This window comes from Phascolarctos cinereus, unplaced genomic scaffold, assembly GCF_003287225.1.
Source record: "Phascolarctos cinereus isolate Bilbo 61053 unplaced genomic scaffold, phaCin_HiC Scaffold_3;HRSCAF=262, whole genome shotgun sequence".
Taxonomy (NCBI): Eukaryota; Metazoa; Chordata; class Mammalia; order Diprotodontia; family Phascolarctidae; genus Phascolarctos; species Phascolarctos cinereus.
This window is the reverse complement of record NW_027555736.1, coordinates 157368810-157384216: the sequence shown is the minus strand read 5'-3', so window position 1 is coordinate 157384216 and position 15407 is coordinate 157368810. Positions and strand designations below refer to the sequence as shown.

Here is a 15407-nt window from a genome sequence, read left to right as displayed (position 1 = left end):
ATGATTTCAATTACATAAAATTGAAAAGCATTTCCACAAAGTCAATGCAGCTCAAACTAGAAAGGAAACAGTTAACTAGAAAAAAATCTTTGTAACAAATTTCTCTAACAGATGTCTGACATCTAAGATACATAAGGAATTAATACAAACATGTAAGAATAAGAGCCATTTCCCAAGAGGTAAGTGCTCAAAGGATATGAACAGTTTTCAAATGAAGAAATGAAAGCTATGCAACAAGCATATAAAAAATGTTCAAAATAACTAATAATAAGAGAAATACAAATTAAAACAATTCTGAGATTCTACTTCACTACCATCCGATTTACAATAACAAGCAAAAAAAGGAAGTTGCAATGTTAGAAGGGGTGTGGGAGGACAGGAATGCTAATACACTGTTAAAAGAGCTGTGAATTACGGAAAGCAACATGGAATGACACCTTAAAAGTCACTGAACTGTGTATACCATTATGCCCTAGCAATACCACTAGTGGGCATATACTCCCAAATGGATCAGAGAGGGCAAATACCCCAGGACAAAAATATTCATGGTAGCATTTTTTTTAGAGCAAAGAACTAAAAAAGAAAGTAGGTGCCATCTAATGAGGAATGGCTAAACAAACTGTGTTTACAAATGTAACAGAATGCTGTGCACTAAGAAATGACAAATATGACAGATTCAGAGCAAACTGAGATTATTATGAACTGATGCAGAGCGAAATAAGTAGAACCAAGGGAACAACTTACATGATGACTGCCATAATGTAAAGGAAAACAATTTTGAAAGATTATCAAACTCTGATTAATGCTGCGACCAATTATGACTTCATGAAGCATGTTATCTACCTCTTGGCAGAGAAGTGATGGACTGAAGGGTCAGAAAGAAACAAATTTTCAGACACGACCAATTAATTATTCTTTCTTTATCCTCTTTATACTTCTGAGGGTGTGACACTGGGAGTTAATTTGTAGTGACAGTGAAGCAAGAAAAAAAATTATGAAAAGGAAAGAACATTAGTAAAACAAACATTACTGAAAAAATGCACAAAAGCAAACAAAAACATTCAGAAGGGGACAGAAATAGGACAATTTTGTTATTACTCTGTTAAATTCAATAGACATATCCTAAGTTCAGCTTCATATATAATTCTCCTTCTCCTTGTTCTTCTTTGTATACTGAAATGTTCAAGTTTCTAAATGATTAAGTTCACATTAAAAAGGGTTTTTTTAAGCACTGTCATCAGAGAAGCCAAGACAAGAGAACTTCAGGAAGCAGGTAATCAACATATATGTTACAGAAGAGTCCAAGAGAATGAGGACTAAAAAAAAAAACCCACTGAATTTGACAAGAATTAAATCACCAGTTTTTTTAAGAAACCCATTTCAAATACAACATATATTAAAAGATCACTAAATTAAATCCAAATTCTGAGAAACAAAAGTGAATAAAAGTCCCAGAGAACACATCTCCCTTATCTCAGCAGAGAATGAGGGTATACTAGAGCAAAATGTTGTTATTATGTTGTCAGATATGGTACTGTATAGAGTAGTTTTGCTTAACAATATATTTAACTATTTTTCTTTATTACAAAGGAGGCATGGGAGAGAAGAGAGGTTGTTTTTAAAAAAAAATACATTTATTGGGGGCAACTAGGTGGCACAGTGGATAGAGCACTGGACCTGGAGTCAGGAGGACCTGAGCTCAAATTTGGCCTCAGATACATAACACTCATTAGCTATGTGACTCTGGGCAAGTCACTTAATCCCAACTGCCTCAGCAAAATAAATAAATATAAATAAAAGTACACTTATTGATGCTCTTTTTTTTAATACATCACTGTCTCTTCCCAATGACGCCTCCAACCTTCCGCAGAATCCTCCCTTACAACTAATAAGCACAGTAAAACAAGACAAATCAATGAACTGGCTATGTCTAAAAATGTGTGCCTCATTCCAAACCTAAAGTCTAAAACCACCTTTCCTCTCAGAGGCAGGAAGAGGCAGAAAGAATGTGTCATGGGGGAAGGGGAATAGAGAAGGATGGTAGCTCCAGAAAAGATCATGATAAACAAATGTCATCAATAAAACTTTTTTTAAAAAGGTGATCTTTCCAATACATTAACAGGGATAGAACCTAGGCCACAGATTTTAATAAGGCAGGAAGTAGGGATAGCAAATGCGGGATTGTGCTTTCAGAAAGTCTGACATCAACACGAAATTAGAAGAGAAATTAGATGATGGCTAGAAAAAACAGCAGAATCAAAAGCAAAAAGTTTTGAAGAACTGCTAACATGCCTGAAGACAGAACTATGGCAAGGGGGAGATTGGAATTATTAGCAAAGGAAATTGTAAATCTGGAAACGAGTTCTATCAAGAGGTGAAGTTACAGATTCAGAGATCGGGGAAAGGATTAGCTTTAGAGAAAATTAAGTAAAAATTCTTCTTCTGAGGCTGGAGGAAAGGAAAATTGGTTAATTTGTAGAAAGTGATAATAAGGCTAAATTGAACAATTAGACCATGTAATAGAGCTCATGACAACAGATAATTCTCAGTCTTCATAAAGTAGTAAAGTCATCTACTAAGAATTAAGGACTTTTCTACCAACAGAAATGGTTCTACCCATGAGCACATCTTCCATTCTTCTCCCTCAAACTCATTTATACTTTTTCTTCTACTCTACTGAATCAAAGCCCGTCTCAGAATTGTCTGTGTCTTTTAATTTGAACAACCCCATGAGTGCTGTGCAGCTGCTGTTGCTAGATCTTTTGTATTTTCATTTTCCATTATGTGAATCAAACATTTCCTTTTCAAAGATCTAGCCTACTTCCCTACCCCCCCACCGTATCTCCCTAACCATTATCCTTGCTCACCATCAACAAACATTTATTACTAATTTATTACTAATTACTAATTTCTACCAGTGAACATCAAGTACCCTTCACTGAAACTGTGACAAATGTAGAAATTCACAAGTACTACTATTATGCTGTTGGCAGAACTGTTCATCTATTTATCTGGCTATATATGTTAACAGTTACAAAACTCATGCTTTGATCCCATAATAATGTTACGACAATACATTCTAAGACATTACTAAATGAGGAAAAGACTCATCTGTATAAAAATTTTCACAGCAGGTTGCAATAGTAGAAAAACAAGAAACAATTTCTACCAATTGGAGAATGGCGATAAAAATTGTGATCAATGTAACGAATATTATTTTTCCATGAAATGACAAAAAAAAGTAAATATGGAAATATTTATAGAAATTATGCAGGAACAAGGCAAATACAATCAGAACAGTGACTATGGCAAGGCAAAAAAAACCAGCAAAAGTCATATACACACACAATGATAAACTCAGAAGTGAGCACAGAACAAGTAAAATGTTATCTTTAAGATTTTGTTAAAGTTTGGGTTTTTTTTTCTTTTTATCAAAATATATATAGTTCAGACTTTAATTCTGCCTCATTTCAATGAAATCACAAACCACAACTCCAGTGGACCAATAAATGAAAAATTCTATCCATCTCCTGAAAGAGAGGTGATGACTCAAGGAGAAGAATGAAACAAACATTTTCAGACATAGCCAATGTATTTGTCTTACTTGACTGTGCATTTGTTAAAAGGGTTTTACTTTTCCTTGTTTTTTCCATGGGTGAGGGGTGAGAGGTTAAGGAAAGGAGGGATAGCAATAATATTATTTAAAAATAAAAAAAAAGAAAGAAAGCATTTATTTTATCTTATTTCTATTTTTATTTATTTTTAGTTTTCAACATTCAACATAAGCTTTTGAGTTTTAAATTTTCTCCCTCTACAAGACAGAGTGCAATCTGACATAGGCTCTATATATACATTCCTATTAAACATATTTTCACATTAGTCATGTTGTAAAGAAGAATTAGAACCAATAAGAGGAACCACAAGAAAGAAGAAACAAAACAAAACAGAAGGGAAAAAAAAAAGAACAAATTGTATGCTTTGATCTGCATTCAAACTCCACAGTTCTTTCTCCGGATGTGGATAGCATTTTCCATCATGTCTTAGATCCTTGAATTGCTGAGAAGAGCTAAGTCTATCAAAGCTAGTCATCATACAATGTGGCTGTTACTGTGTACAACATTCTCCTGGTTCTGCTCACTTCACTCAGCATCAGTCCATACAAGTCTTTCAAGGTTTTTCTGAAGTCTGCTTATTCATCATTTCTTATAGCACAATAGTATTCCATTACATTCATATACCACAACTTGTTCAGCCATTCCCCAATTGATGGGCATCCCCTCAATTTCCAATTCTTTGCCACCACATATACAGCTGCTATAAATATTGTTGTACATGTGGGTCCATTTCCCATTTGTATGATCTCTTTGGGATACAGTCCTAGAAGTGCTATTGCTGGGTCAAAAGGTATGCACATTTTTATAGCCCTCTGGACATAGTTCCAAATTATTCTCCAAAATGGTTGGATCAATTTATAACTCCACCAACAATGTATTAATGTACCAATTTTCCCACATCATCTCCATTTTCCTGTTTTGTCATGTTAGCCAACCTAACAGGTATGATTTGGTTCCTCAAGGTTATTTTGATTTGCATTTCTCTAATCAACAGTGATTTAGAGTATTTTTTCATATGATTGTAGATAGTCACTGAAGCATTTTTAATGCAGAGAAACAAACAGAAGTTAAGAAGGACATATAAGGAGGACAGTTTTGAAAATAACACAATGAATTTAGTACATAAGAGGAAAAGTAAGCTGAATATTATAGAGATTCATGATTTCACATATGATCTTCATCTGTTATACTTTAGATACAGAAAATGCTGCCTGTTTAGCAGTCACCACAATTTCAAGAATTTTCCATTTCTGAATTATTATCAATAAGCATTTATAAAACACCAACTACATGCCAGGCATTTTGCTGGGAACTGAGGAAAACACTTTCAGCTGGAAGGATCAGGAAAAGATTCATATACTAGATGGTGGCAATAGAGCTGAAACCTATGAAGGAAGCTAGGAGATTAAGGTAAGGGACATCCCAGGTATAGAAGAGCCTGTTCAAAGGCAAGGAAGGAGTCTGGAGATGGAGTGTTGTATTTGAGGAAAAACAAGAGGCTGGCTTAGCTGGGCTACAAAGAATAGGAACGGAGTAATACATAAGAAGGCTGGAAAGGCAGGTCAGAATCATGTTGTAAAAGGCTTTGAATGCCAAAGAGCAGAGGAGTTTATATTTGATTCTAATGGCAACAGAGAACCCCTGAAGTTTATGGAGCATGGCAGTCATGTGGCCAGACCTGTGCTTTAGAAAATAACTTTGGCAGCTATGTGGATGATAGATCAGAGTGGAGAGAGATGTGGCACCCAGAGGCTAACTAATAGAAGTCTATTTCAACAGTCCAGGTGAGAGGTCATTAAGATCTGAACTAGGGTACTGGCCATGTGGGGAAAAGAAGATGGATGTGAGAGATGTTGAAGAAACAGAAATGGCAAGATTTAGGAACAAATTCAATATGTGGGGTGAGGGAAAATGAGGAATCAAGAACAAGCCCAAGATCATGACCCTGGGTGACCGATAAGTGGCTGTATCCTCAACAGTAACAGAAAAATTTAGAGCAGGGGTCAGTTTGGGGTAGGGTTGCAGAGAATGAGTTTGTTTTGGACATGTTTAGTTTGAGTTATCCCTGGGATATCCAGCTTGAAATACATAATTGGCAGTGATGTGGGCCTGTGTCTCAGGACAGAGAATGGGGCTGAATATACAGACCTCAGAGTCATGTGTATAGAGATCATAAGTCGATCCATGGAAGCTTTATTAGGTCACCAAGTGAGAAAGTAAAAAGAAATAAGAAAAAAAGAACCAGGACAGATGTTTAAGGTATACACACATTTAGCCAGAATGATATGGTTTATAAAAAGCCAACAAAGAAGACTGACAAGGAACGATCAAAGAAGTTGAGGTAGAACCAGAAAAAAGAAACTGAACAAAAACCAAAGAGGAGAGAATATGCAGGAGGAGTCATCAGCAGTTATCAAATGCTGCAGATCAGTAAAGAAGGGTAAAAATTGGAAAAGGACCATTACATCTGGCAAATAAGATATGACTTGTAACTTTGCATACAGGAGTTTCAACTGAGTGATGAGGTTGGAAGCCAAACTGTAAAGGTTTAAAAGAGAGAAATAGGAGAGAAAACAGAAGCAATGAGTGTAGACAGCTTTTTCCTAGAAAGTTTGGCTGTGAAAAAAAGGAGAGATATAAGACAATAGCTTGAGGGGATGATAGGGTCAAGTGAGGATTGAGATTTATTTTTAGTATCAAGTAATGTTTTATTTCAAAATAGTTAAAACTCACTTATGTGGTATAACATCAAGACCAGGCTATTAATGAAAAGTCTGAATTATATACAATACCTCTTTTAATAATCATCAGGGAATGGGGCATTTAATATAAAAGAAGGAAAAGAACTGTTTTAGAGCTAGAACATAAGAATAGTCTTTAAATACCAAAACTTTTTTCTTTATTTGAACAATGTTGATGGAAACCTTTCCAAAAATTATTATACATATCTTTGTTTTCTTAACTGCTGAATAATAAATAGAATTTATGACAAAAAGTCACCATCATTATTACTAATATTTACTGTGCTACTACTACGTAAAAGCAATGTGCTAAATGTAAGGAATATACAAAAGATATTATCTCTATCAAGAAATTAACAATCTATTTGAGGGGACAGAGCATGTACATAACTTCTTTGAACCTCAGTTTCCTTATCTACAAATATGGGGATAGTAATACTTGGACTATCTCACACACTATTGCAGGGAAAACACTACAGAGAAATGCCTGGCATTTCACAAATGCTTGTTGGTTCACTGGTTGAAAAGTGAGTTATTATAAAGATAAGTAATAAGGGATGGTAGCATGTTATATACCAGATGAACTCATCCTTTCTTGCTGTGAACTCTTCTACTTCTGTGGCTCTAAATGTAGATGTTCTTCTAATACTAATACACTATCCCCTTTTCTTTACACATATAAGCCTGACCCTTTCTACAATGACCAGCTCAAGTCTCACTTCTCCAGGAAGTCTTCCCCAAGATGAACATGAAGAAATTTGGCTTAATAATAAGAGCAATGGATAACCTGAATTCAAATCCCAGCTCCAATACTTACCAAGGAAAATTCACTCAGCCTCTCTGAACCTCAGAGTCTATCTTAAAATGAGTCTAACGATACATGTATTGCCTACATCACAGGGTTGCTGGAAGGAAAAGACTATTTAAACCTTGAAGTGTTATGACTGTAAGGTATTACTATAAGATGATGAATACTAACAAGAATTCAGAGAAAGGTATTATCACTAAGGTATTTAAGCTGGGCTCTGAAGGGAGGGGAAGGTCAATAAGCTACATGCAAAGAAAAGAAGGTAGGGAACTAGGTAGGAGCATAGGAACAATATTTACAGCATAGATTTCAAAGGCTGCAAAGCATGAAAAGGTGAGGAGTGGTAGCCACAAACCAAAATCATGTACACAAAACGGGGAGAATAGAAACTCTACTGAAAAGAAAAACAGCAGACAATCAAAGAGACCACCAACATCCATCAAAAGGGGTCACCTTCTACTTTTCTCTTTGAGCCCTTGTGCCTAGATACTCATCACTTTTGTATTCTACCTACTGCTTGGTATATCTGTTTCAAGACATGAGTGGGAATAAGAGTAGGGTGGTGGGAAACTCTTGGCCTTCAATGTCATCAACATTACTTTCCATTTAACAGGACTTTAAATACTATAAACATTACCTTACCTTTATATCCTCTTAAGTATAGAAATCAAAATAATGGGTTTCTATTATGAAAGCAAATAGAATAAATGCCATAAATAAAAATATACAACTTACTATACCAAGAAAAGAGATGTATTTGAGTTTATTAATGTTCTTAGTATGAAAGCCTACAAGCAATTGTCTTATCACAAACGCAACCAATTCCTGATTACAGCAAGTCTTCACTGTTCATTATCTGAATTATTCTTCATTTCACAGTCTTTCCTACGGCAAGAAGACTGTCCTTTCATCAATTCAATATCCCCAAACACTGCAGCCTCTTCGTTGAACAAATAGTTCTATCTCTTTTACACTTAGATTCTCCAACAGGCAGAAGACAATTACTCAGAAATTAAAAACAGGTTTCTACAAAGGGGGCATGGGGCTGGAGGGTTGGGGTTAGGATTCTGTGTGACAAGATTGCTCTCATAATAAGTTCATAGTTGGAACTGCTTAAGATTTCCTGCCAGACTGTCATAACCCTCAGGAAGGTTTCCACAATAAATAACTTACTGTTTCTGTATTAGTGGAGACAAATCACTTTTGTGATAATCCAAATAAGTAAATCTATAAATCATACATATTATTTTACACAGAAAATCTAAATAATAAAAATTTAAACCTTCCTATAATTTACATTCTCTTCAAAAATTTATATTTAAAAACTAAAGAATACCTATAACACCTCCTATACCAACACATTTTTTCTCCTATGACAACAATACAATGCACTAATAAGTATTTAACACCTTGAGAAATTGCTACTAGGTAGATTCCTAATGTTGCATTAAGATGTCTTAATGATCTATCTCTTGTGAAGGCTCTGCTAGTTGCCTAGCAAGAATTAAATCCATAATGACCACATTGCTCTGTGCTCACAGTATGCTATATTGTTGTTGCTGATGTTAAGGTTTATTTATTGATAAAATCAAGCACGTTTAGAGCAAGAAGAGACCTTGGATGTCATCTAATCTAACTCCCTCATTTTATGGATGAAGGAAGTAAAGACTGTATTTCCCTCAATTTATATTTTCTTATATTTGCAACAATTTTCTTCAGCCCCCTGATAAGATAGGAAAGAGTTTTATTATGGTTTATTAGGTTAATATAAAAATGTACTGACATTCTTCAAACACATATCATCTGAGATTACCTTGCACCACCTACTTATGGGTCTTATAAGAGGAGTTCATTTTTACACCAACGACATGCATTTTACGATGCTCATTCAATTTATCATAATTATTTGCATTGGAGAAATTGTAAGGTATAGCATTTCTCCTTGTGTAAAATTTTTTACATGAATTTTCATTCACAAAGAATGACTCAGGTTGTTTTTAATAGAGTACATACATCAACAAATAAGGAAAAAAATTATTTGCAATTGTCAATATACAAGCACATAAGTCATAAGAAAAGCTATCCAAATTTCCCTTCAATCCAGCTTCTCTTCTCAATGAACTCCAAAAACTGAAAGTAGATCACTAAAATTTTATATATGTTTTTCCATAACTCCCAAACCAATGGAATCTATTAATAGGGGTAGGGTACAGGCTTACTTTTAAATACAAAATGTATCCTTATCCCAACTCTAGAAAAATCCAGCAAAGACAGGGGCTTAAAATTAACTAACTTACCCTCCTTCTGGAGGGGGCAGTTTTATTCAAAACAAAGAGGATAGGTGCCACCTCCTCCTTTTCCATTTTGGCAGTACTTTATCCAAGGGATCAAGTTACTACCCATGTATTCCAAGACAAGCAAGGGAATGCCTTAAACACTTAAGTTAAAGGAGAAACATTTAAGTGACTGATGCCCCAACATCACCAAAGGTCAATGTCAAATAATGGAAAAAAAAAAAAAGGCTGACTTTAGGGCTGGAGGTCCTGGGTTCAAGTTCTGCCTCTGACACTTAGTATTACCAGTATGACCTTGAGCAAGTCACAGTCTCTCTGAACCTCAAATCTCCGAAGCCTCTGAGGTTCCTTTCAACTCTAAATCTTTGCTCTATGATCTGTGACCTTAAAATTTAACTGTAGGATTCTACAAGAAACTATTCATAGTAATCCACAGAAATAAGAAACTTGTCACTTAATAGCCAGCTGCTAACCTGTCATAACAGAGAAGTAACTAAAACAAAGCTGTTTGATTTTGGTTGAAATTGGAATGCATGTTGTCATTAAGTATAATCAAAATTCAAAATATAAAAAAACCCAAGCAATTTTCTAGCCAAAAGATGAGTTCTTGTCTCACCTTTACTTCTAGAGACAAATAATAAGTAGGACAAGTCTTAGTCCTTCCCCCTCCCCTCCATCTCTTTTTCACAAAATGCACAGACTTGCAAGACTGTTTTGAGTCCATGCTTATAAGTGACTACCTACAGATTTAAATTATTACATAAAGATGAAAACCAAATTCATACATCTATTAAGTAAATATTACCCACATTTTACTAAAATAGGATATTTTTATAAGGTGATCCTTATTAGTTAAAATTCTCTATGTGACAGGCTATTTGCAAATATACATTCTTATTCCAAGTAGGAAGATTATTACAAGAAGACAAGATCCTTTCATGACTTGAGGATAACTAACTATAACAGGCAGAAGAGCAACACAAAAAAGGCACTGGGTTTATCACACCTGGATATGAACCAGTCTCTGCTACTTACTATATGTGTGACCTTGGATAAGTCAAATTATTTAACCTTTGCAGGACTCAGGGGTTCTTAATCTTTTTTGTGTGTGTGGTGAAACATTTGAATCATTTCTCAGAATGTTTTTAAATGCAAAAAATAAAATACATAGGATTACAAAGGAATTATGCTGAACTACAGTTGTTAAAATATTTAAAAAACAAGATTGTGGATTGTAGGTTAAGAACTCCTGGCCTAAAAAAAAAATCATCTCTACAGTCTTTCACTTCCAATTCAAAATCCCATGACCTTCTCAAATGAAAACTAGCTCCTCCTACTTCCCCCTCATACTTGACCCTAGAATCTTGGGATCAGAAGGGACCTGGGACCTGTATAGACCATCCAGTCCAATCTCTCATTCCATGCAATGAGCTTCTCAATAACACACCTGTTATTGTTGAACTAGGATTGCTTAGAAAAATAACATAATGAACTTACAAAACGTTGGCTTTTATAAGTTTCTTTAAATTACTACCCAAATATTAATACAAGTATGGTAACTATGTTTTTCCTTTATTAGGAAATTAATGGGAAAGAGGTGGCAATAGACAGGATAGACTTGCTAAGTACCTAGCAACATAGGAGTGAAGTAAAAATTGCAGAAATTTGAAACAGTTCAGAAGGCAAACTCGAGGTGAACCCTCATTTGGGAAAGAGACTAACATTCATTCCTCCTCCCTAGTCACCCTAACTCTAATTATAGTAAAATCTGGATAAACCTGTGATTGCAACATTTTTTTAAAATTTTTATACAGCATCCTTAGCACAGCATTCAATATTAAAACAGACATCTGCGTATGAAGATCCTTCTTTTGCAGGAGGAAGAGCCCTTTGGAGGTGTACAGAAAATGAGAAAGGAGGAAAAGTGAAGAGATTAACCTGTGCTTGAGTTACGGATATTTACAAACTCATTAATCAAATATTAGCTTCTTTTGTTATGATACCTGAACAAGTTTGTATGTTCAAGAATTACCAAAAAACAAAAATAATATTGGCTGCTGCTAATCTTATTTTCTAGAGTTGCACCAGTATGCTCTACTTTAAAACTAACTAGGTGGCGCAATGGATAAAGTGCTGGATTTGGAACCAGGATGACCTGGGCAGGCTCAGGTCTACAATTCCTGCCTCAGACATTTTACTAGCTGTGTGATCCTGAGCAAGTTACTTACCCTTTCCCAGCCTCCATTTCCTTATCTGCAAAATGGAGGTGATCATAGCACCTATATCACAGGATTGGGAGGATCAAATGAGATAACCTGTAAAGTGCTTTGCACTCTATAAATGTTGGTTAAAATTTAATCTTTCCTTTTCTTTCAGGAACAGGAAATCATATAATTAGGACTGGAAGAAATCTTTAGAGGTCATTTAATAAGACCCTCATTTTACAGCTAAGGATAATAGGTGAAGTGACTTGCCTAGGGTCATACAGGCAATAAGTAGTAAAACCTGGTTTAATGATTCCAAATGTTACATTTTTATTTGCAATTATAACAGACAAATTTCTTTGGTTATAATGCCTTTTAATTTAATAAACTGACTAAATTAACAATGAGCTGAGATAATGAGTAACTCATTGTCCAGCTAGAGGCCTACATCATATACCATATTCATATTTGTATAGAAGGACAAGTTCAGACTTGTTTATGATCTAAGAAAGAGGGCTGCTTTGAATAAAATTTAAAATTCACAGTAGTAATTAGCCAAAATTGAAGAAGTGCAAAATTGTTCCTCTCTTAGATTACAAGGTGTCAAAAATCATCATTTTTTTAAAGTACTGTGATCTTAGAAATGTCTCAATGAGATGCATAAAGAGTTGTAAGTTTGCTGGTCAAAACATATTTTTAATAAGTTATGCATTATAACTATATATTGATACTATTTCTTAGGGGAAGCCAGAGACGAGGGAATTCATCTTTTTAACACAAATATCTTTCTTTTATAAAACCAACCGAAATTCAATTTTTAGGGAGAAAAATAGCATTACTGCTATTTAGTCAATATAATGTGAAAAGTGAAGTAGTCAACAGGTATACATATAGTATGAAAAGGGAAGTAATTTTGCAAACAGGATCTCTAAGACACAAAATTAAATGTCAATGTGTTAATACAATTTAAAAAAGATAAAATGAAGTATGTTAAGTTTAAGATGTTTCCTATGTAAGTTTTTAGAACAAGTGCTAAGAACTGATTTATACTGCCTGTAGGTAAGAGAAGCTCCACATATGTTAAAAATGTCAAATGACTTAAGTTGTAAACGTCATATGAATATGGAGCATCAGGAGGGAGAGAACAATTAATAACCCACATAAAAAAAAATCTAGTATCATTATTCAAATAATTTTCATTGTTCTTTAAAATTCCCTATGTTAACTATTCTAATGACTATTTTTAAGAGAAAAAGTGAAGGTTCATTCATTTTGCTCTCTTCCTAACTAAAAATTATACTCAATTCTACTTTTTAAAATGTTCTATCTTAAAGGATTTTAGTAGCCATTTTGTCAACTTGGACATGAAACCTCATTTAAATGTAATGAAAACATGGAAGCTAAATTCAATTTGATGATTTCAAGGAAGCTAATGTATACCATGCTGATAGAAGAAACACTAATTTTATTAAAAATCTTAACAGTAAAAGCCATAAAGTTAAGCACCTCCCCAGTTATGTATTTTTGAGTCCTACATTCTGAAACTGTAAAGAAAAAAAATATATATTTATCTGACCTATTCCAGGTAAGTTACAATGCGACTTATCATGTGAAGATCCGAAAAAAATTTCTGCATTAATTCACACTTCAATTTTTTAAACATTTGCATTGCAAACAAAATATTCAACTGCCAACTACTGTATAATGTGAAACTATTAATTGACCTATTTCATATTACCAAGATAAGCTGGACACATGGACCCTTCAGGAAAATAATGCAAATTACTATATGAAAAAGACCAGTTTCACTTTTCAAACTCAGCACATTTCATTTCATTACTCTTTTGTAGTAAATTTTATACAAAGACCAGATATTCTTCAGATGGGTCTTTATAAAGTTTCAAAACAAAATGTGAGGCTATTTGGGTGTAATACGGCAAAATGATGGGCCTGACGATTTCTATTTTGATCTCAAGGATCTGTTTGACAGAAACATTAGAATTCTATTTTTACATTCTTAAAAAAGGTAATTCATAAACTAAATCCTAAAGAATATTGTACTTTCCTTAAAAAGAGTGCTACACCAAAAAATATGACAGGTAATATGCAACTCCACATAAATTCATTAAGACCAAGGTATAATCTTTCTGAAATAAGGATTTGCAACGAAAAGAGAGGTTTTGTTATTGTAAGCATTCCTTATTTACACTTAAAAGAGAAATGGGTTACCTAACTCAACCAATCTACTTTATAATGAAAAGACCACGATAATGTAAGAGCTCATCTTTATGCTAAATTATTTAATAGTCACACAACAACCAAAAAATAATAACAAGAGGACATCTGATTTGACTCATCTTGATTTTCAAACAACCTAAAGTATAGTAAAAGAAATATAGCAAGCCTTTACTGGAAGGCAGGTTCCTAGTCTTTAAAAAACAAAAGATCAGACTATCTTCTGTGAGAATACACACCAATTAAGATGTCATGTTTTGGAGTAGTATTTTTCTTCAAAGGAAATGCAGAGAATGAACTCCTTCTGGAAGGCTTACAGTCTTGGAATAAACAAGACAAAAACATCTAGAAGGAGTAGCTAAGCCAAAAGACAGACAGACACATACACAATCAGGTTTTACGCTGCATATTAATATTCTTACGCACAATGGTCTGTTAGGCGAAAATTCACAATACACTTCTTCCCCTCTCCCTGTGTGAATGCAAAAAGAAGTAAACACATTTCACACTCCCCACTCCTAGATACATGCTACCATCATGCAATCTAACTTATTTTCTAACCCTCCGCCTCTCACACAAAGTGAAATACCAAATAACTTGTTAATCTGCAGTCACGATGGGGGGGGGGAGTTGTTTGGAGAGGCAAACCCAGGTTTACATGTTTAAAGAGCACACGCCTCCAAAGGTCCTATAAATGTGCACCAGACTCAGGAAACCCACATGCAACGAATGCATCAAGCAGCTCCTCCGCTTGCTCGCTCCCTCCCTCTTTCCCTCTCCCCCCCTCCCCTTCACCCCTTTGCAGCAGAAATGTGCCTGGGCTTTTCTGCCCCTGCGATGGAGGATCCTCTTACCAGATGGAGTTCTTGATCTTGTGTTGCAGCGCGCGGGCCTCCATCCCCGGCAGCCCGGGCACCAGGGCTGGCAGAGCCACCCCCGGGCTAGGAGTGCTGGGGGGGAGCTGCTGATGGGCATCGGGCTGCGGTGGTTGTGGTTGTTGTTGTTCCTCTGCCATCGCTGCTGGAGGGGTGGGAGGGAGGATGGGGGGCGGGGGAAAGGGGGAGGGGGGTTGGAAGGGGAGGGGGAGGAGGAAGAGGAGGAGGGAGGAGAAGGAGGAGGAGGAGGAAGAGGAAGGAAGGAAGCTGGATAAACTAGGCCTTTACCCCAGGGCTCGAGTGAGTCGCTTTCTCCTGCTGCCTGGGGAACATCACCGGGGAGACCGAGAGGCTCCTCGCGGTGGGGGAGCCTCAGCGGGGTAGGGGCATCCCGGCTGCCTCAGCCCGCCGCCGCCGCCTCCCTCCAGGGGCCGGCCGGGGAGGGGGCGCTCGACGAAGACGACGCCTGGGGGAGGAGAGGGAGGGCAGATGGAGTGGGGGCGAAGAACAGGGGTCCCCCAAGCCCGGGAAGAACGGCTCCGTGGGTGCCTGGCCGCCTTGCCTTCCTCTGCCCTCACGTCTCCCGACTGCCGGGCTGTTGCAGCCCCTGGCTCGGCTGGGCGCCGCTCGCCGCCC

At 36.1% G+C, this 15407-nt stretch overlaps 1 protein-coding gene across 1 annotated transcript in view; it reads right to left on the bottom strand.

The window, feature by feature from the left end:
* Positions 1 to 14951, bottom strand: part of RFX7 (regulatory factor X7) — a 161967-nt gene extending 147016 nt beyond the window's left edge. Inside the window, 1 exon segment of the mRNA XM_020981445.2 lies at positions 14751 to 14951. Coding sequence (XP_020837104.1) covers positions 14751 to 14911 — 161 coding nt within the window. The 5' untranslated portion in view covers positions 14912 to 14951.
* Positions 14952 to 15407: the final 456 nt, after the last annotated feature.